At 40.3% G+C, this 24,107-nt stretch overlaps 1 protein-coding gene across 2 annotated transcripts in view; it reads left to right on the forward strand.

The window, feature by feature from the left end:
- The window catches only part of rassf5 (Ras association domain family member 5), a 102,311-nt gene that overhangs the window by 41,119 nt on the left and 37,085 nt on the right, over positions 1 to 24,107 (forward strand). Inside the window, exon 1 of one of the 2 annotated variants that reach the window (XM_073030866.1) lies at positions 10,200 to 10,737. The exons of the other annotated variant lie outside the window; for it this stretch is intronic. Within the exon in view, the coding sequence (XP_072886967.1) occupies positions 10,618 to 10,737 (120 nt within the window). The 5' untranslated portion in view covers positions 10,200 to 10,617. Of the gene's footprint in view, positions 1 to 10,199; positions 10,738 to 24,107 lie in introns of those variants that run through there. 2 annotated transcript variants of the gene reach the window in all.

Raw genomic sequence — 24,107 nt, forward strand, 5'->3', positions numbered from 1 at the left:
TGAAATGCACCTCACTATTGATTCATCCTTAAACTGAGAAACAAATTTAACTTCATGAAATACTCTACAGCTGAAAAACAGGATGTGGTTAGAGGCCTTTATCACAGAGCAAACCGTTTGTATGCACCTTAACTTTAGTTAATCTTCTTGCTCAGATAGATAGAGATTTCTTTAGCGAGCCATTAAAACAGGGAGTATATCTGCAATGACATACAAGGTGAAAACATACCGCACCTTGCAGTATAGCAAGTGCACGAAACACTATTATAGACAGGAAATGAGCCTCTCTACAAGTTAATATTCTGGACAATTATTGTGAGAATAATGCAGAACTTGGTAGTTTCTGTTTCCGGTACATTGACACAATTTTTCAACCATTGTAGAGAATTTATTGAATATTTGCCCCCCTGATTTACTTCACTCTAGTTCAGGCAATCTGAATCTTGGGTTATCAATCAAAGCAAGTCCTGATGTTTTTATTCCTATAGTCGTAACTATAAAATAACATTTTTGAGCAAGCATTTGCATCACTGGCTAACTGAGTAAACTCGTAGATTATCAGCTTGCAGTAGTTAATGTGTCGTTCTGGCTTTCCTTCATGAATTTTGATTACAGTTGGTGAGCTGTTGTAGCTAGACTTCAATTCAAGTCGAGAATGTAAACATTAGTCAGCAGCTACCATGAGTTATCTCTCACTGCCAGCAGCATGTTCTCTGCTCGCTGCTCCGGCTGTCTCAGAAACCCTGTTTTCACCAATTACCAGTCTAGGTAACAATAGCTACCAAAATATGCATACTTAATAAATGACCTTCATTTCTTTAAAAATCACCTCTTTGGTCAAGAAAGCACAGCAATGTCATGGGAATTGAAAGGCACCTGACTGCAAGTCTCTACAAAGGATTGTGAGGAGGATCATCGGGGTCTCTCTACCACCCATCAGAGATATTTATGCAGTTTGCCGTGTACACAGAGGCCCTTGGTGTTATTTCATGACCCCTCCCATCCGTCCAACAATCTCCTTGACCCCCTGCCATCAGGCGGGAGGTATCATAGCATTAGGGTTAGAATGGGAAACAGCAAATTCAGAAATTTGCTAAGTTAACAAATTTCATGTCACATGCCGGTGATATAAATCTGATTCTTCCGCCAGGATGCAAGACTATTGAACTCCCTGCCATCACACAGGTCTCGTCACATATGAAGTGCCAGTAGTGTTATACTGTTTACTTTTTAACTTGTGTTGTAAATGCACCGTATTAAATTATTTGTAGTAATATTAGTGTATGTTTTGTGTGTATGAGTTATATGTACTGTGTTATGTACCTTGGTTCAGAGGAATGTTGTTTCACTTGGCAATATATATGGTTGAATGACAAACTAAAATTGAACTTGAAAAAGTTTCCAAATCACAATTTGTATTTTGTCAGTTATGCATAATCTAATATGCATTTATTATTTCCTTAGAGCCAACACAATGCACAAATATGAATTCCTGGTTTACTATGAAATCTCTGCTAAATTAACTGATGTGAATTAGCTTTATTTGTCTCATTTACATTGGAACATAAAGTGAAATGTGTCAACGAACACAGTCCAAGGATGTGGTGGGGCAGCCATGTTTCTGGCACCAACAAAGCATGCTCACAACTCACTAACCCTCACCTGTTCACCCCTGGAACTAGAGCAGCCAAAAAGCCCCAAGCAGTACAAACTTCTTACAGACAGTGGCAGGAACTGAGCAGTGATCTTCTGATCACTGTAAAGCGTTGCTCTAACTGCTATACTACCGTGCTACCCTGGTGTGGAAGTGTGGGGAGAAAGTATCAAAATTCTGAGGGTATGCAGGGCTTGAGACTTTTATCAATGTGTATGGACACAGTACCTGCACTTTCCAGATTAACCTGCCTGAAGGAGGGTCTGAAATTGGCCCCCTGGACTTCATTTAAAGAAGATTGGTGTACCTAGGTAGATTCCTGGTAAATAGGCTTTAAATTTGGGACCCCTTTGTCATCCATGATTTGAATGGCGGAGCAGACTCGGCGGGCCACATGGCTTACTATATCTTAAGAACTTGTGGTCTGTTTCTTTCTTCTTTACACTTTTGTGTAGAGGAAATAACATTAAGCAATCTTGAGTCTTGAATAAACTATAAAATGCAGACTCTTTTAAAAAATGAACACAGAAAGAGTGGTGGTTCCTATCATCCACAAATTCAAATCTGATCACAGTAGTTGAACTTCAGTTTAAATAAATATGGAACAAGAGTTTAATGTGACCATGGATTATTTTAAAAATCCAACATTTAGTCATGTCATGCAGGGAAGGAAATCAGTCATCCTTGTCCAATCTGACTTGTATGACTAAAGACAAACACCAATGTGGTAACTTTGAACTGTCCTCTGAAATGGTCTCACAATTACTCCTAGGCCAGTGGGGTTGCAATATGTATGAGCTACAGTAATCTGTGAATAAGTTTAAAAAAACCTCTAATGTTGCTGTTTAACTCTGAAAGATTTGTGAATAACGCCTCCTTTACAAAATATGTTTAGTGGGTCACCCTTCCATAAATACTAACTCTGCCAACTGTAATATGTGGTCTGTGGTCAAAAGTGAGCAGAAAATATGCAGTGGGTTTGTCTGCATTGTGGTTGGCAGGTGCAGAAGCAGTTAAAGATTGGGGAATGATGTTTTGCGTCCCAGGAATGTGTGACTAGAATTTAACAAACGTACTGGTGAAGGACAACTTTTTAAAATCAATAATGAATACTTAAGTGAGAAACTATGTTACATGAATTTCTAAGTTTCTTCATTAGATGGTCTTTGAAACGTGACAGACCTAATTTATTGACAGCAGTTAAATGCATCAGAATTAATTCAACATCTAAATTGACATGAAGACAAAACATTTTAATGGTAGGTTGCACTTTGCTTTGAGGTTAGAATTTGAATGCATAATCCAGGTTGATTTGTCAGTGCTTTTATTGAGCAAGTATGTGCTATGGGAGGTGCCATTTTCTGCCTGAGATACCACAACCATTTTCAAAGAAGGGGAGTTAATTTCCTGGTTATAATACAATAGTGCTGCAGCTCTATAAAACGCTGGTTAGACTACCAGAATATTGTGTTTTTAATATTTCAGTATTATTTCAGAAAAACCAGGATCACCTGGTGGTCACCCATTTCAATTCTACTTTCCATTCCCATCCCAACAAGTCAGTCCATGGCCTCCTCTATTGCTGTGATGGGGCCACATTCAGGTTGAACGAGCAAAATCTTGTATTCCATTTGGGTAGCCTCTAACCTGATTCCATGAACATCTATTTCTTGAACTTCTGGTAATTGCCCCTTCCCCACTTCACCATTCCCCATTTCCCTCTCTCATCTGTCTCTTTACCTACCCATCACCTCTGGTGCTCCTCCCCCTTCCCTTTCTTCTGTGGTCTTCTGTCCTCTCCTATCAGATTTCCCCCTTCTCCAGCCCTTTATCTCTTTTACTAATCGACTTCCCAGCTCTTACTTCACCCCTTCCCCTCTCCTAGTTTCACCTATCTTCTACCACCACCTTGGTCTGATTTCTCATCTTTTTTTCCCCAATCCTGATGATGGGTCGCAGCCCAAATGTCGACTGTTTACTCTTTTCCATAGATGCTACCTGGCCTGCTGAGTTCCTCCAGTATTTTGTGTGTGTTGCCAATATTGTAACTATATTGTTTGACGAAGCATTCTTTGTTTACATAATGCATTGCAGGTTATCTGTAAATGGCATACATCGTTGTGCCATTACGTGATACATGCATGACTCGCTTAAAGTAAAAACTAAGTTAGACTTGTGCTCCCAGCTCCAACTTCTTACAATTAGATTTATGTTTTAGAGTTACAAGTTATAAGATCGATATTGTATTTAGTTCTGGTCTCTTTGTGACATTAAGTATGTGGAAGCTTTAGAGAGATTTTCCAGGATGTTGCCTGGATTAGAGAGCATGTCTTTTAAGGATCGGTTGAGCGAGCTGAGGCTTTTCCCTTTAGTGATGGGAGGTGATTTGATAGAGGTGTATAAGATGATAAGAGTGGACAGCCAGTGACTCTTTCCCAAGGCAGTAATGGCTAATATGTGAGGGTATAATTTTAAGGTGATTGGAGGAAAGTATAAGGGGGGGATGTCAGAGGTAGGTTTTTTTTACACAGAGCGCTGGATACATGGAATGTGCTGCCAGGGATGGCGGTAGAGGCAGATACTTTAGGGAACATTGGAGACTCTGAAGGGAGACACATGAATGAAAGAAAATAGAGGAGAATGTGGGAGGGAAGAGTTAGACTGATCTTGGAGTAGGTTAAAGACTTGCACAACATTGTGGGTCAAAGGGCCTGTACTGTTCTATGTTCTATTGTGTAATTAGCTCCCATAAGCTAGGAAATCAATAGATTCTGGTTAATAAGGCCATCAGTTAATCAGGACAGCCACTTATTTGGGACAACTCTTATGGAACAAAAATAAATAAAGTAGCTGGGATTCCCTTGTCAGGAGACTGTTGCCGAAGTTTCTAACTAGTGTCAGTCGAGTGCGCTGGGGTCTGCAAGTGAGTTAATGCACAGTCTTATAGTACTGTAGTAGTTAAGTTTTGGTAGTGTTCTGATTTGTTCTGTATTTCATTTAAGTACATAATTTGTTACTCAGTTAAATAGTACTTTGAATTTTTTTTAATACCCATTTAACTATTACCATAAAATTTTGGCTGATTGGGGCAGCAGCTTAATTGGGCCAAAATGTACTGGTCCTGTTGTGTCCCAATTAACAGGAATCCACTGGATTGTGCCATCTGGAAATCTGAACTAAAAACAAAATTCTGGATATATTCAGCAGTTGTGGAGAGAGAATCCAAGCTAACACTTGAGGTTAATGTCAGAAACAAGGTTTTTGCAGGAAATCTTGAGAACCACACACAGAATGCTAGAGGAACTCAGAGGTCAGACAGCGTATACGAAAGGGAATTTCGGGCCAAGTGTGCAGATGAAACATCTTGATCCAAGAAGCATCAAGGAAGTTCCAAGAGGTCCAGGTACGATCTCCAGAAAGCCATCTCATAGGCGAAGTGGCAATTCCAGACTAGACTTGAATCAATGAAGGATGCTCTATATTTGTGGCAGGGATTGAATACTATCACCTCTTCTAAAGTTAAATCAGGGGACGTGAGGGCTTTGGTTCCAGAAGAGCTCAGTGCCTTCTATGCTTGCTTTGACAATCAAAACATGGAGGAACCATCGCGAACTTCCACATCCTCTGATCCAATGATTTCAGGCTCAGAGGCTGACATGTGAGCAGCCTTCAGGATTGGTGAACACACAAAGCACCTGGCCCAGACAGGGTACCTGGCCAAGTAGTGTTGACCTGTGCTGATCAACTGGCTGGAGAGTTCACCAATATCTTTAACTTCTCACTTTGGCGGTCTGAGATACCTAGCTGCTCCAAGCAGGCTTCAGTTATACCTGTGCCCTGGAATAGTGTGGTCACCTGCTTCAATGACTAGCATACAGTAGCATGTACGTCAACAGTGATAGTTTTTTGAGAGGTTGGTGATGAAACGTACCAAGTGACTTAGATCCGCTCCAATTTGCCAATCGGAGCCAACAGGTCCACAGCAGATGCCATCTCTTTGGCCCTTCACTCCGCCCTGGAACATCTGGACAGCAAATATACCTCCATCAAGATGCAGTTAATCGACTGCAACTCAGCATCCCCTCAAAAGCAAACAATAAGCTCCAAGATCTAGGCCTCAATACCTCCTTGTGCAATTGGGTCCTTGGTTTCCTCACTTGCAGACCCCAGTCCGTTTGGATTGGCAACAACATCTCCTATCAGCACAGGTGCACCACAAGGCTGTGTGCTTAGTCCCCTGCTTTACTCACTTTACTGTTATGACTTTGTGACTAGGCACAGCTCCAATGCCATTTTCAAGTTTGCTGATAGCATCATTGTTGCAGGCCGAATCCAAGGCGGTGATGAATCAGCACACAGGAGAGAGATTGAAAGTATGGCTGAGTGGTGCCGTAACAACTCCTTCCTCCATGTCAGCAAGACCAAGGAGCTGATTATTGACTTTATGAGAAGGAAACCAGAGGTCCACAAGCAAGTCGTCATCGGAGAGGGTCAGCACCAAGTTCCTTGGTGTTATTATTTTAGAGGACCCTGTCCTGGATCCAGCACTTAAGCGTAATTATGAAGAAAGCACAGCAGCAACCTCTACTCAGGCGATTCAGCATGACACCTAAAACTTTGACAAACATCTATTGATGTGTAGTGAGAGTATTATTGACTGCCTGAATCACTACTTGGTATGGAAAAACCAATGCCCTTGAATGGAAAATTCTACAAAAAGTAGCGGGTACGGTGCAGTCCAGCATGGTTAAAGCCCTCCCCACCACAGAGCACATCTACATAAAACACTGTTGCAGGAAAGCAGCATCCATTATCAGGGACTCCCACCAGCCAGGGCATGGTCTTTTCTCACTGCTGCCATCAGGAAGAGATACTGGAGGTTCAGGAAACTCACCGCTGGGTTCAGGAACAGTTATTATCCCTCTATTATCAGGCTCTTGAACCAAAGTGCACTTAACCGTTAACTTCATTCAACTTCACTTGCCCGTTATTGAAGTGTTCCCACAACCTATGGACTCACTTTCATGGACTCTCCATCTCATGTTCTCCATATTTATTGCTTATTTATTTACTTTTATGTCTTCTGCACTCTGGTTGAACGTCCTAGTTGGGCAGTCTTTCATTGATTCTGTTATGGTTATGATTTTATAGATTTATTGAGTATGCCGGTAAGAAAATGAATGTCAGGTTTGTATTGTATATGGTGACATATGTGTACTTTGATAATGAATTTACTTTAAACTTTGACCTGAACTGTTGATAGTTTATTCCACTCCATAGATGCTGCCTGGCTTACTGTGTTCCCCCACCATCACCACTGGCAGCACATTCTAGTCGTGCACCACTGTGTTAACGGAAAAAAAAAAGCCGTGTATGTCTCCTTTGAACTCACAAGTTTCAAGGTTAGTTATTATTCAACCATACATGAATATAGCCAAATAAAACACCATTTCTCTGGAGCCAAGGTGCAAAACACATTCCCAATGACACACAGCACCACTGCCCATTGCACATAGCACAAATGGTTAGGATTTCAGACAAATAGTCAGAAAGAGAAATTGCTCAAGAACCTGAATGGTCCTGGTCCAGCTTGCTCTTCCAGTGAGCGAACACAGTCAGAAGGGGACCAGCCTGCGACCCAGTAAGAAGTCCAGTGGCACACAGCTACCTCTGCCATCTCCTTTGCCGGTGACTACTAAGGCGTAAGGGATTTTTCCACGCAACAACTGAGGCAATGCAGCTCCCGTGCTGTTGATCTTGCCAATGAACTGGTTAAGTGGACTTGCAGTATTCGACATTAGCAATGCCCAACAGCGCCTTGTAATCACAATGAAATGTCCAAGACAATCAATCACGCCATTTACATCTCAACTTGAGAAAGATGCTGGCTGTCTATCTACGTCTCCCATAATCTTATAAACTTCTATCAGATTTCCTGTCAGCCTCCACCAGTTCATAGAAATTAAGCCAAGTATGTCCAACCTTCTCTTTATAACACATGCACTTTAATCCTGCAGCAGCCTGATAAAAGTCTTCTCCATCCTCTCCAAAGCCTTGACATCATCATCATTCCATCATTGTGTTGTGCTGTATGATGTGGGGGTCATGGTCTTTGACTGTGATTGTACTGGGCAAATTTTTCTACAGAAGTGGTTTGCCATTGCAGCCTTCTGGGCAGTGTCTTTACAAGATGCATGGCTCCAGCCATTAGCAATACTTTTCAGAGACTGCCTGGTGGAAGTGGTCGAATAACCAGTGCTTGTGATATGCACCAGCTACTCATACGGCCACCCACCACCTGCTCCCATGGTTTCACATGACCCTACTAGGGCCCAAGCAAGTGCTACACTTTGCCGAAGGATGACCTGCGGCTAGTGGAGGGAAGGAGCACCTTACACCTGCTTTGATAGAGACGTATCTCCCCCGCCACCCAAAAGCCTTGACATCCTCCCTATAATGGGGTGTCTAGAATTGAACGCAATACTCCAGATCTGGCATAATTGAGTTGCAACGTAACATTCCAACTCTTGAGCTCAGTGCCTCGATTAATAAAGGCAAGCATGCCATATCCCTTCTTCGCCACCCTATTAACATGTGTAGCCACTTTCAGGGAACTATGGTTTTGGACCTCAAGATCGCTCTGTACATCAACAAAGTCTTGCCATTAAGAGTGTACTGTCGCTTTATATTTGATCTCCCAAAGTGCCATGCTTCATGTTTGCCATGGTTAAATTCCATCTACCATTTCTCCAATCATATCGGCAACAGCACAAGCCACTTGACTGTGGCTAGTCTGTGGTTCAACTTTATTCACTTCCCTGTGATTTCTGGAGACAAAGTTATGGTTTCATGATGTGCATGAAAGATTTGATCGCATAATCCAGGCAGGTATTACACTAAGAGTGCTGCAGTGGTGAAAGGTGCCTGTGTTTGGATCATCGATTAAATTGGGTAGCCTTGAAATTCCAATGCACCAAGAGTGACTTCAGTGAACTTAAGCTCCAACTGTGCCAGAGGCCCAGGCCCTAGGTTGCTACTGGAAGTTATTGTACATCTTCAGCAATGTGGAATTCCACTCCAGGAAGCAACTGAGGACAAGTTATGGACTACATTCAGGAGTTGGAATTAGTTCTCAGAGCCACAGGGGTATAAAAAAAGATTAAAGGTTATCTTTATTTTATCATGCGTACATTGAAAAATATCATGAAAAGTGTCATTTTAGTCAACTGCCAACACAATCCAGGGACTTGGTGGGTTTCCTGCAAGTGTCGCCATGTTTCTGGTGCCCAACATTGCATGAACCCGCAGAAGAAACGCATACAATGACGGGGAGAATGTACAAACATAGTGGGAATGGAACCCTGATTGCTAGCATTGTAAAGCATTACTCTAACCACTACGCTGCCATGCCACCCACAGTCGGAAACTAGCACCTAGCCGCGATCTTGTTGAATGGTCTTGAAGGGTGAATGGCGCCTACTTTCCATATGTTTGATGATTTGTACCAGGTTCCAGCACAGTAGCAGAAAGACGGGGATTTATGCCAGGTCCCTAACAGTGCCACTGCATATACAGTACAGCTGTAACAACCCCCCGTTAGCACTGAGGCCATTACCCTCTCATTCCTGAATACTTGACGGCTTTGTTTTCAATCAGTCAAAGAAAAAAAGAATCAAAGATCAATGTAATTTTGTAATGGCTCTGAGCCTATAAATTAAGCAAGACAAGAATGGATAACATCCACCATTGAATTAATTCTTAATAGACAGGCAAATTAACTATTAATTTAGAAAGAATGTATGAGCGGATGTGGGATTGTCGCTTAGAGAATTTTTATTCCTATATTCTCTATTGACTTTAATATTGGTATATGAGGGAAAATGCTTTGCAAAACCACTTTTTTCATTAAGGAATTTTGGAAAGAATGGGTTGCAAGCACACTTGTATTATATTCAAAATATATTAATTCTGGTGACTGCAAGCTAGATTTGCAGGACCATAGATGTAAGGATAGTTTAATATTCCTGAAATATATATTTTCACTTATTTTTAAATGCATCAAACAATGCAGCCAATATGACTATGTCATAGTGTATTGTCGGTTTAGAAATTCTACATGACATTGCAGCAGATTAGCCTGCTCACTTAAAGGATTTTGTGAGTCAGTTTATTACATTCTGTGGTTGTGTTATACGTTGGGTGTCGAAGCATAGGAAACATGTTTTTTTAAAATTACATAAGAATAGTTAAATTGTTGGATGAATGGAATATAGGTGAAGGTGTATATGGAAACATAATCAACAGGGTACATGGGTTTCAGTGCTGGGTGTATTGTTTAAAAGAGGCATTGCTGAGAATGAATGTGGTGCTTTATATTCTTTGTGAATATCAGGGACACAAAATGGCTGTAATAATAAAAAGACATGTATGTGTGAGCTTAGCATGTTAAATCTTGAAGCAGGATGTGGCTTTGGTTTGAAATACACAGAACCAGAAGCCAGGAAGGAGCTGACCTCACTCAGCTCGTGTATGCATGCAGATAGCTGATTAGCCACAGATGGTGTGCAGTACAGCAGCTAACAGCTCCACAGTCAAAGTGCTCAACTACACCATGTTCAGCCGGCTGCCAGGAGAGACTTTCTGAATGGCAGTGGAAGCTAGGCACACTGCCCATGTATAAATACAGAGGCAAAGACATAAAACATATAGAGGATTAAGTTGTTAAGCATTAACGACAACTGAAGTAAAAATAAGCAGCTGCAGCTGGCTGAGAACAGTGAAGAATCTACGTGTATGTGTTGTATGATACCCTCTTCCTGACTTATGCAAGGCAACTTATGTCTGTATTGGGAAACTGCAGTACAGTGGTGCAGTCATTTTCTGAAGCTTTAAGATCTGCTAGACAGCACAGTAAATCCTCCAGGATATTCTGATGATTTTTGATCACAAAATTAAGTCATTGGATGACGTGGAATACAAGTATGAGCAGTGGATATTGCAGCTTAGATGAAGACTTAGACGATTGTTTCTTTACTGCCAAGACCTCTTTCTTCAGGAAACCCCAGAACAAGTTTTTAGAAAAGGTAACCTTTTATATATTCAATTGCTCTATTAACTACGAAATCGGCAAGTTGTCTACCGTTTGTATTTAAATAAAATAATTTTATTTGCCATGCAAAATCGCTGATGATACAGAAAGAAAAGTAATATTTGTCAGTTTGCACTTTCAGGAAGTGCAAAGAAATGAATCTGCTTTAATTGATACTTGATATTGCAGTTCTTCGTGTGAGGAATTGTCAACATTTAGTGAAATTCAAATTTAAGCACTCTTTTTTCACCTATTTATAGTGCAAGAATCTGTATCCCAGCTAGTCTTTCATATCATTTGTCGTGTTTTAATCACACCAGTGAGAAGAAGTTAAAATTAGATTTCTCATTGGAGCAAACGTAGTGATATAAGACAATTTTCTCAGGCAAAATGAAATGTACATTTTATTTTAAAATTGATACATTTATAGTGTTCTACCCTCATTAAAACCTTTATTTGAAGACTTAAAATTTACGATTAAAATGTTCATTACTTCCACGGCTCCCCAAACCCATTAACAAATTAAGTTGAATTGGTTGGAACGATATAGCTTTTAATGGGTTTCTGTTTACATATTTAGTAATTTTAAAATCAGCATTAACTGTTAATCATAATTTTAATATTTGTAGATAAATGCAAAACTTCAGCAAAATCCAAAGTATACTATTTTTAGCTTGCTCCATTGATAATGGCATTTTAGAGTTAATTTTTAAAAAAATTCACTGGATTATCAAGGAAGATGTTAAACATCAGCAAACCCCAGCAATGTTAATTGATTTTATATTTCATCTAAAGAAAATATAAATGTAAAGGTGCTGTCAATAATTAACAGGTTTACTCGATAATACAAGATCAACAGCGTGGTGTGGATTTAGAACATCTTCCCGCCTTACTGTAAACTCAGATCTAATACTAAAGTAGAGATTGCCATATTAACATTTATGAGTAATAGTGTACAATTCTTTTTTTGTAATTTAACAGTTTGCTTTCTGTGAGTTTTCCCATTATACAATTTGTTGCTATGGGAAAAATAAATCTCACTCTGTAGAATAATATCATTCTTATCCTCCCGGATTATTGTTCATGTGGTGTATGTGAGTATCTAGTGCAGAAGATTAGTGTGTAAATGATGTTTAAAAAGTCACACACAGGAATATAATGCTTGGCAGGATTAAGAAATTTAAAAAATATAAAGTCTATGTAAAACAATGACATTTCAATTCCCACATTCTAGGGCTGTACTTCTGTACTTGTATAGCTAATTACCTGATGCCTTAGTACTGAACTGATGTTCGTGGAGATAAAATCTATACAAAATGTGATTCAAGTATTATTGCAATACAAGGAATTTAGCAAATTAATCTTAAGTGTTGGTGGACTATTTTTGTTAATGGATCATTATATTGCCTTCAGCCTAACCCTAACCCTAATGCCCTTCCCTTGGACAACATTGGTGGCGTGGAGAGGGGAGACTTGCAGCTTGGGCAACTGCCGGTCTTCCATTTAAAAAAAACCTTGCCCAGGTTTGCACCCTGGAAGCTTTACAAGGTGCAAACCCATGGTCTGTCGAGACTAATGGAGGCTTACTGCTACTACAGCCTTCAGCATGGTCTTGTGAACCCATGTGCTTTCCTCAACTGATTAATGTATTGACGCTATCAAGTCAAAATTAAAGTTTATTATCAAATTGTGTATATGTTACCGTATGCTACTTTAAGATTCATTTTATTTTGCAGGAATTTACAAACAAAATAAAGAAATACAATAGAATTTGTGGAAAAACTATATATAAAGACTGACAAACAGCCAATGTACAAAAGAAGACAAATTGTGCAAATAGAAAATATAATGCAGAAAACACAAGTTGTAAAAAGTCCTTGGAAGTGAGTGTGTAGGTCATAGAATCAGTTCAGTGATGTGATTAAAGCTGTCCATGTTGGTTCAGGAACCTGATGGTTGTAGGGTAATAACTGTTCCTGAACCTAGTGGCATAGGATCTAAGGTTCATGCCCACTGGTAGTAGTGAGAAGAGAGCATGGCCTGGATGACGGAGATCTTTGATAGATGCTGTTTTCTTGTGGCAGTACTCATTGTCAATGTGCTCCATGGTGGCGAGGGCTTTTCCTGTGATGGACTGGATAGTATCCACCACTTTCTGTAGTCTTTGTCTATGCTAAATGTGCCATCAAGAGTAAAGGAATAGCTGATTTCAATGAGTGAGCAGGTTTCAAGAATTATTGGGTTTTCTTCAGGTTTCCATTCGGGCAGTCATTCTGTTTTCTTAAAATTCAGTTAATGTTTAATTTTTTTTTCTTTTTCAGTATCAACATGATAGATTTTATAGCTGACCTTCAAGAGAGGTCACAATATCTTATCAGTTTCAAAGGGGCCATCAAAATGATCTGATTCCAATAACTCATTCAGAATTATCATTGATTTTGGAAATTAACCCCAGCAATTAATTTGGTATCATTACTAGATGAAAAGTTCATTAATAAAAATAAAAAAACATTGGAATAATATGTTTATTGGTATTTATTTTGAATGAGTTAACAGTTTTTCTTGCTCATGGAGAAATAGCTCTAACAGTCAAATTATGCTAGGTCAGAGGCCCTTGCTTAAAAATGAGCCTTCCTTAAATCTGAGCAGGTAACAGATGTAAGATTTGTGGAAAATACATTCTCCATTTATGTGTTTGAGATTCCTCTCTGGAAAAAATAAATAGGAATTGGCTTGATTTTGGTGTACCTCATTAAGGCGCAGTTAATCAAACATCATCCAGCAGTTGGAGATGAGTGAAGTGATGTGGAGATTGTTGTCTTTGAATTAACAATAGACTAAAACCTTCAAATGTATGCTGTTTTAACAATATTATTTGCTTCTAGAAGGCCTCTATAAGTTGATATATGGTGTAGAATGACAGATAATTTGTTGCAGAGGCTTTTGTGTTTTATTCTTTTGAGTGCCACAGATATCTTATAACAGTGCACTCTTCCATTTCCATGTTCCAGATGTTCTCAGAATAGAAGAATATTTTATTCCTACCTATTTACTACAAAAGGATTTGCAACTATGAAGTTCAAATGACAGCAATTCATTGTGTGATTTTTTAAAAAAAAAAACAAGGACAAAGTGCATTTTAATTTATTGCAGGTGATGTTCTTTTTGCGTAATGCAAGATGCTCACATTGGAGGAAAATACTCCAGCTACCACTTGGATCTCTAATGCAAATTGGAATTGCAAATAAGAATCGGGATTTTTAAGGACGGAGACACATTTTTTAAAAAAAACCTGTAGAATTCTTAACACCTTCAAGAATGGAATTTACGTAGAATATATTTAAATGGTTCTTCCAAGATACTGTAGAGTGAAGCTTCTTTGTGCAGTGAGATAGAATTGTTATGAAAATTTGCTGTGTACAGACATTAGTTCGACAATTTTATGCTAATGTTATCTTGACATTGCATGCTTTTCTATACTTCATAAACTACAATACAGCATGCTAGAAGGTGACTGTATAACAGTAATCTCTTAATTCTTTGGTAGCTTGCCATAAATATTAATAAATTTGAGGAAAAATAATTAACTAAATGGACTTCAAGTTCCACAGACCCTCTCTATAAATTAATGCTTGAAACAACTGCAGTGTTGCATGTTTTTTGAGAGGAAAATATGTGAGCAGTGTAGAGAGAGAAGCCCTTACAAAATGTACAGACGCAAAGGAAACTTTAGCACTTGATCTCGGAGGCAAGCCCATGCAATTTTAATAACAAAACTAAAAATAGTTTTATCTTTGAACCTGAATAAAAATAGGTTTCCTTTGCATGAATCATTTTCAGGCTCAGAAAATCGATTGCACCCCTAATGGACGCACTAGATGATTACAGTGACTGGCAGCTGTGGGCAGAAAATTGAGGCCGGAGATGGGTAGATGATCATTCAGCCAAGGTGGCAATGTGGAATTGTTGGGGTGGAGGGAGAGGCTGAAGATCAGTTAAGCAGCCAAGTTGAGGGGTGGAGTTTGGGGCCTTCACATGATCAATGGCTGGAGTGTGTGATTGGAGGGTTAGGTTGTTGATTGAGAGTGCAGAGCTTGGAGGTTTGAGGTGACTCAGCTCTTGTTGCGAGAGATGCGACAATGACTGTTCCCAGGAAACTTGGTCGAATTTTCCATACTTTGAAATTAAATGTTAGCAATATATGTCGCACGTGCATTGACAAAGCAGTGAAATACTTTGTTAGTGTCAAATCAAATTAGTGAGGATTGTGCTGGGTCATCCACAAGTGTGGTGAACTACATATACCTGTCTGGACATGCCCCCCCCCCCCCCCCAGCTGACTGCTCCTGTGGCTCCTCCCACGGACCCCGGTATAAAGGCGATTGGAGACACCGCCCCGGCCTTAAGTCTCCAGGATGCAGTGTGGTGGTCACTTGCTGCTTGTTCTTTCTTCCAGCCAATAAAAGCCGATATCTCGCCTCATGTCTCCGAGACTTATTGATGGTGCATCAACAAGTGTCACCACGCTTCTGGCACCAACAGAGCATGCTCACAACTCATATCCCTAACTGTACGTCTTTGGAATGTGGGAGGATACTGGAGGAAGCCATGGGGAGAATGTGCAAACTCCTTACAGACAGTAGTGGGAATTAAACCACCGTCAAGTTCAGGAGGCAGACTAGATATTGAATCAGGCCTGTAGAAAGGGTATGGAGGCTTCAGACCCAAGACTCGACACAATTAGCAGCATTGTGTCATGGTGTTGGGTGTGGTGAATGGTGAAATGAAAGCTGTGATCAAGCTGGTAAGAGATTTTGAGTTCAGTGTTTGGCAGGGAGAGGAGTATGGGGGAATGAAGGGCTAGAGACTGCTGCGTGTAGATCGGCATGTTGTATCAGGAGTGCCTCTGTGAGGGGTGTAACAGTGGACATAATGCTATTACTGTGTCGGAGACCCAGATTCATTCCCTTGGCTGTCTGTCAGGAGTTTGAATGTTCTCCCTGTGACTGTAAACAGCACATACAGCAATGTATCAGGCCCTTCTGGCTCAACAGACCTGCGTCACCCAATTACATTCATTAACCAACTAACCTACTAATCTGTATGTCTTCGGAATGAGTGAGGAAACCTATGCGGTTAAGGGGAAAACCTACAATCTCCTTATGGCCAATGGTGGGAATTGAACAAAGGAAAAGCAATAACAGAATATAGTGTCACAGTTACAGAGAAAGTGTCGTACAGGCAAACAATGAAGTTCAAGGCCATATTGAAGTTTTATTGATGCTTTTTGTAGTTGAATTTTATGGAGATCAAAAGCTGACTGAAGTTTTTCTTCAAAGCATCAAAAAAACCTAATTTTTCCAGAAGAAGTAAAAAAATGAGTAAACACTTCTATGCTGAACTGAAAATAAAAACAAGAACAGTCAAGCCATTTCTGGTCAAAACCATTTATAAACACCATGTTTAGAAACTGGGAACAGTGAAGCTCAAAACCTACAGATGCCAAAGGTCTGAAATAAAATCAGAAAATGCCAGAAACGCAATGGGTCTGGCAGAATTTGCGAAAGGAGAAACCGATAAAGTTTCAGTTCAAAGACCCTTCATCAGGGACTTTCCATTCTGCATTTACCAAATATCCAGAAATGAGAGCAAGAGCAAAGTGCATTTTCAATAAATGAATTCAAAATAAATCAGTAAAAACAGAATCACGATGTTAAAAACACCTTCCAAGGAGAGAGTGCATTCTCTCGGCCGTACTTCACTGTACAAAAATGATAACCCATCAATACTAGTGCAGTTTAAACATTATTACAAGTATTTTAGCCTTGCAAGTTATTTGAGATCAAAAGCCCTAGCACCATACAAACTGCACATTAAGACTGTTAGTAGCTTGCAATGTTTCCTTTTCATGTTTAAAAAGTATTGGAAGTGGATTGTGTATGAAATATAAAAAATTAAACAAGGTAAAAGAATGTCAAAGAGTAATAAACAAATGTAACTGCCATGTAACTAATTAACTAGAATTAACAAATAACAACATTTACACAAAGTACATCTACATTTTAGTAAATGAGAAAGCAAATTAAAGCTGCTTCTGCTTCAATCACACCCTTGCCAAGAAATTGATTATATGTTTTCTTCACTGCCATGTGATTAAAACCTTAATTAGCACAAACTAAATCATTTTGCCATTACTTCCATGCTAAGTCATACCAATTAGGTGCTTCAAGCAGGCACTTGATTAGCAGCAATGTTGATGTAGAGCTTTACAGCGCCAGCAACCTGGGTTCAATTCCCACCTATGGTGATTATCCAAATCCTTTTCCTGCTTTTTCCCCACTTTCAGCCTCAATATGTAATTTATTCTTGAAACTACTGATTTGGCCTCAACTGCCTTTGGAAGTAGAGAATTCCATGGGTTCACCAATCTTTGAATGACAACATTTGTTTTTAGTTCACTTCTAAATTGTCTATCCCATATCCTTTAGGATTGATCAATGTTTCCCATGGTTGGAAACATCTTTCTGCATCTTGCCTGTCCAGTCTTTACAGCAATGTTAAGTTTTAATTAAGTCCCTCTCATTCTGCAGAACTTGTGAATATAGTTACAATATAGGCCTGAACCTGTGAATAAAAGCCTAATCTTCCCAATCCCTTGTCACAAGACGGTCCTGTCATTTTTGCTCCGTAACAAAAGCATTCTTCCTATGCAATAAGGCAGCCCATACTTATATTCAAATCCTTCTACTTTGAAGGCCAACATGGCATTTGCCTTCTTAACTGCCAGCTGCACCTGCATGCCTGTTTTCACTGACTGTGCACAAGATCTTGCTTCACCTTCCCTTTTCCCAATCTATCACTAAAATATACAATTTTTCTGTTTTTGACACCAAACTAGAAACTTTGCAATATCTACGTTATACTGCATCTACCGCGTATTTTAGAATCAGGTTTGTTATTACTGTCATATGTCGTTCAATTTGTTGTTTTGCAACAGCAGCACCCTGTAATACATAAAAATCTATAGGTTACAATAAGAGAAATAAAGAAATAAGTGGTGCAAAAATAGAGTGAAATAATGAGGTATTTCAAACATGAGAAAACCTGTGAATGCTAGAAAGCCAAAGCAACACACCCATGCTGGAGGAACTCAGCAGGCCAGGCAGCATCTATGGAAAAGAGTACAGTCGACATTTCAGGCCAATTCCCTCCATTGGGACTGGAAAGGAAGTGGAGAAGTTAGAGTAAGAAGGTGGGGGGAGGGGAGGAAGAAGTACAAGGTGGCGGGTGATGGATGCAATCGGGAGAGGGGGAGGGGTGAAGTAAAGAGCTGGGAAGTTGATTGGTGAAAGAGATAAAGAAGCAGAGAAGGGGAAATCTGCTCGGAGAGGACAGAAGGCCTTGGATGAAAGGGAAGGAGGAGGAACACCAGAGGGAGTGATGGGCAGGTAAGGACATAAGGTGAGAGAGGGGAAAAAGGAACGTGGAATAGTGAAGGGGGGGGGGGGGAGAAATTACCAGAAGTTTGAGAAATTGGTGTTAATGCCATCAGGTTGGAGGCTACCAGACTAGTATTCAAGGCCCCAAACAGTCCTTCCAGGTGAGGCAACATTTCACCTGTGAGTCTGTTGGGATTATCTGCTATATCCAGTGCTCCCAGTGTGGCCTTCTGTATATCAGTGAGATCCAACACAGACTGGGAGACCACTTCATCGAGCACCTTCATTCTGTCTGCCAGAAAAATGTGGATTACCTGGTGGTCACCCATTTGAATTCTACTTCCCATTCCAACATGTCGGTCCATGGCCTCCTCCACTGCCACGATGAGGCCACACTCAGGTTGGAGGAGCAACACCTCATATTCCATCTGGGTAGCTTCCAACCCAAAGAAGGGTCTTGGCTCGAAATCTTGACTGTTTACTCTTTTCTATAGATGCTACCTGACCTGCTGAGTTCCTCCAGCATTTTGTGTGTGTTGCTAATGAGGTACTTGACTACTTGCTCAACCTCTCCAAATCACACTGAAGTCTTTCTGCACCCTCCACACAGCTCACAGTCCCACTCAACTTTGTGTTGCTTGTAAACATGGAGATAATGCATTTAGTTTGTTTGTTTAAATCATTAATACTGTATTCAGCTGCCAGCTATTTGTTCACATAAATGAACATTACAACCAGGGATTTCGATCAGTTTAACTGAGAATTTTTATTTGTGTGCTGCTTTGGATTTCCAGCCTGCAGATTTTCTCGTGTTTGTGAATGACATGCTCCTTTTTTTGGATCCTACCAGAGATGTCCAGTCAGGTTAGGGTTGAGACTATGACTGGACCACTCAAAGAGATCAATTTTCTTCATTTGAAACCACTCCATGGTTGCTCTGGCAGTGTGCTTTGGGTTATTGTCCAAGCTGAAAGATGAACTACTTCCCTGTTTTAAGCTTTCTGGCAGAGGCTAGCAGGTTTTTTATCCAGGATCTCTCTATATTTAGCAGCATTCATCTTCTTATCAAACCTGACAAGATTTCCAGTCCTTGCTGCTGAAAAGCATCCCCACATCATGATGTTACCTCCACCATATTTTACAGTAGGGATGGTGTTACCTGGCTGATATGCAGTATTAGATCTACACCATACATACCGCTTAGTGTTGGAGCCAAAAAGTTCTACTTCAGTCTCAACCGACCATGAGACCTTCTTCTAAGTGATGCTATGCAAAGTGTTTATGGGCAAGGTTATACAGGTTGATGAGAGGTGGCAGATTAATAGTTCAGCATGACTAGATAGACTGAAGGGCCTGTTTCTGTGCTGTAGTGTTCTGTGACTCTAACCTTTCACAATTACATTTTATGTTCTTAATTTTTCTGCTCTTAATCCCTTGGTCCTCTAAACTGTACTCCCGTTTGCAGACTTTTCAGGCCAGTTTGGGCAAGAGGCTAATTTTCTTTGTTAGCCATAGTTGAGCCAACACACCTGCCTTATTTTTACCACCCATCTGGAAATGAATCATTGTAGGTAATCCATGTGCTCCTCACTTTGCCTTCAGCCATTTTCACCTTATTCCAGCATTGTTTCCTTCATTTAGATTCTGGACTGTGGGCTCGGAATCAGCAATGTCACTTTTCATCTTAACAAAAAACCCCACCCCATTGTGGTGACTCCTCCGCAGAGAACTTTGCACAATGAGATTGCTTATGAATCCTTTCTCATTGCACAATACCCAGTCAAGGACAGCCGGATGTCTGGTTAGATCACAGAACATAGAGCAGTACAACTCAAGAACAGTCCCTTTGGCCTACGAGGTTGTGCCAAAACATTTAAATTTGTAATCAAATAATTTGTAAGCTAATCTCTTCTGCCTACATAATGTCCATATCCTTCCATTTTTCTCACATTCATATGCTTATTTAAACATCTCTTTGTAGTCCCTAATGTTTCTGGCTCTACCACCATCTCAGGCACCTACCATTCTCTGTGTAGAAAAGCTTGCCCCTCACATCTCCTTTGAAATGACTCTCTCTCACCTTAATGCATCCTTTCTGGTATTGGTTCCTCAATAATTAGTTCAAAGAGCCATCCTGTATAAACTCCCGGACTTTCTCGTTCAGAGTATAGTAATTTGGCTAACCCATTCAATATAGAACATATACAGACCATTGAACACTGTAACACAGTGCAGATCCTTTGGCCCACAATGTTGTGCCAGTCTTTTAACCTACTCTAAGATCAATCTAACACGAGGGTAGAGTGCCGTGGGGCAGGTGGGTGGTACGGGTGCAGACACACTCAACCCTGAGACAGCATGCAAGGTCAGTTGATTCCAAACAATCGATTTATTGACCATTACAGAATGTCTCTCTGGTGCTTTCTGCTAAATCCTCTCTCCCTTCTCATTTTCCCAACCATGATTCCCCTCTCCCTGCCCCCTTCCCACTCTGGAGACCCATATCAGAACTAGGTTTATCATCACTAACATATGTCATGAAATTTGTTTTTGCAGCAGCAGTACTATGCAATACATGAAATTACTACACAATTTGTCTTCTTTTGCACAGTGTTCCTTTGCTAGTCGTTGTTGATAAAGTTTTTTTTTGTGTTCTATTCTACTTTATTTTCCTGTGAAGAAAATTAATCTCAAGGTAGTTCAGTACTGTGCAAAAGTCTTGGGGTGGGGGGGGGGGGGGGGGGGGGGGGGGGGTGTGTGTGTGTGTGTGTGTGTGTGTGTGTGTGTGTGTGTGTGTGTGTGTGTGTGTGTGTGTGTGTGTGTGTGTGTGTGTGTGTGTGTGTGTGTGTGTGTGTGTGTGTGTGTGTGTATATATATGAAATAAAACTAGGGTGCCTCAGACTTTTGCACTGTACTGAACTACCTTGAGATTAATTTTCTTCACAGGAAAATAAAGAAGTAGAATAGAATACAAAAAAAAAGTTTATCAACAACGACTAGCAAAGGAACACTGTGCAAAAGAAGATAAATTGTGTAAGTAATAACATTAAATTACATAAATAGTACTGAGTTGTAGAGTCCTTGGAAGTGAATGTATAGGTTGTGGAGTCAGTTCAGAGATGAGTTGACTGAAGTTATCCAACGGGTTGCCTGTTTATTCCCATCCGCACCATTGCTTCTACTATGTTGGGGTCGGTGTACAAATCCTACTAATGTTTCCTGCAAAATGTTATTTCTTCAGAATCAGAATCAGGTTTAATATCACTAGCATATGTTGTGAAATTTGTTGTTTTGCAACTGCAGTGCATTACAATACATAATAGTTAAAAACTATAAATTACAATAAATACTACATATATAAAAATTAAACAAGTCGTACAAAAAGGTGGGGGGGGGGGGAAGTAGGGAGGTAATGTTCATGGACTCATTGTTCATTCAGTAATCAGATAGTAGAGGGGAAGAAGCAATTCCTGAATTTTGTGTGTGTGTGTGTGTCTGTCTGTCTGTGTCTGTCTGTCTGTGTCTTCAGGCTCCTGTACCACCACCTTGATGGTAGCAATGTGAAGAAGGTATGTCCTGGACAACGGATGTCCTTTAAGATGGACGCCGCCTTTTTGAAACATGGCCTTTTGAAAGTGTCCTTGATGGTGGTGACGCTAGTGCCTATGATGGAGTTGACAAGCTCTCCACATCCACTTTATCTAGGCCTTTCAATATCTGATAGGTTTTGATGAGATTCCCCCCCCCCTCCATTATTCTAAACTCCAATGAGTACAGGCCCAGAGCCATCACAAGCTCTTCATATATTAACCCTTTCATTTCCTGGATCATTCTTGTGAACTTCCTCTGGACCATATCCAATGCCAGTACGTCCTTTAGTAGATAAGTGACTCAAAACTGCTCATAATAGAGTTTGCATTTTATCATTGTTCCTGAACCATCAAGTAGATCACTCATTTCATGATAAATAGGAAGTGACTGTCGACAGAACATTAATTTCCTCTTAAATTGCTTTTGCGACATATAGTGGTATGTTATTGCAGACGGTAGGATGCCATTCGGCTTAACCATCTACCCTAGATGTTTGAAAGATTATAAACACAAAGTAACACTTACAAAATGCTGGAGAACCTCAGCAAACCAGGCAGCATCTTTGGAAAGGAGTAAAGAGTCAATATTTCTGATCGAGACCCATCAGCAGGACAGCTTGTTTGAAAGATTAATTCTGCACTCATGGTCTTTCCAGTTCACAGTTTATCATTCAGCTTCTTCTCTGGATAGACTATTGTGAATGTAGTTGAATGCATTGCCATTAATTTGATTAATGACTGAGATGCAGTTTAAAAAAAGTGATGAAAAGAAATAAAAATAAATCATAGGAGATACTCAACATACAGTATCAATCAGCATCTATCAATAGAGGGACCGAGTTGGTGCTTCAGATCAACAGTGTTTAAAAACTAATGGAGGAGACTCAAGTGACTGCAGGTCCTGGAATCTGATGCAACCAACAATCTGCTGGAGGAACTCAGCAGTTCAAGCAGCATCTGTGGGAGGAGGGGGATTTGTCCATGTTTTGGGATGAAACCTTGCAATCAGGCCTGTTTCAAGTTGCAGTGAAGTGAGAGGGGTTGAGAGAATAAAGGAAATTATCTATGACACAGTGAAGACCATGATAAAAAGATGTCACAGCTTGTTTGAGCGAGGGTAGGGATGGTATATTAGTGGCAGCTAATCGGTCTGAAAGGAAGAGTACATAGCAAGCAAATAGAGGATGAACAAAAATTACCTTGTCAGTCCTGACACCAAAATTAATCATCTGAACTGAATGAATGTGGTGTTGATTCTGAGAGTTGAACTGTACCGTTGTGGAAGATAGGTCCGCGAGCTGAAGGTTGGGTGTTTGGGTACAAATGTTAGAGAAGAACATTGAACGTAGAATGTAGAAGAGTACAGCACTGGAACAGGCCACTCAACTCGCAATGTTGCGCTGAAAAGCAAATCAAAAACACCCAAACACTAATCCTCCTACCTACGCCAAGTCCATATCCTTCCATCATCCTTACACCCATGTGAAAGTGAGTCCGTGGGTTGTGAGAACAGTTCAGTGATGGAGCAAGTGAAGTTATCCCTTCTGGTTCAAGAACCTGATGGCTGAGGGGTAATAACTGTTCTTGAACCTGGTGTTGCAATTCCTAAGGGTTGCTGTATCTTCTTCCTGATGGCAGCAGCAGGAAGAAAGCATGACCTGGGTGGTGATGGATGCTGTTTTCCTACACTAATGGTTCATGTAACTGTTCTCAATGGTGGGGAGGGTTTTACCTGTGATCGATTGGGCCATATCCACTACCGTTTGCAGGATCTTCCGTTCAAGGGCATTGGTGTGTTTTCATATGATAAGACTATAAGATAAGATTTAAGAGCAGAATTCGGCCATTTGGCCCATCGAGTCTGCTCTGCATGGTTGATTCACTTTTCCTCTCAGCCACAATCTCCTGCCTTCTCCCTGTATCCCTTCATGCCCTGACCAATCAAGAGTATAGCAACCTCTGCCTTAAATATACATAAAGACTTGGTTGCCACAGCTGCCTGTGGCAAAGAATTCACCACCCTCTGACCAGAGAAATTCCTCCTCATCTCCATTCTAAAAGGATGCCCCTTTATTCTAAGGCTGTGTCCTCTGGTCTTAGACTCTCCCACCACAGGAAACATCCTCTCCACATCCACTCTATCAAGGCCTTCCACCATTCAATAGGTTTCAATGAGGTCACCCCTCATTCTTCTGAATCCTAATGAATACAGGCCCAGAGCCATTAAAATTTCTTCATGTGACAAACCATTTAATTCTGGAATAATTTTTGTGATCCTCCTTTGAAACCTCTCCAGTTTCAGCACGTCTTTTCTAAGATAAGGAGTCAAAACTTGC

Source organism: Hemitrygon akajei, chromosome 27 (assembly GCF_048418815.1).
Source record: "Hemitrygon akajei chromosome 27, sHemAka1.3, whole genome shotgun sequence".
NCBI lineage: Eukaryota > Metazoa > Chordata > Chondrichthyes > Myliobatiformes > Dasyatidae > Hemitrygon > Hemitrygon akajei.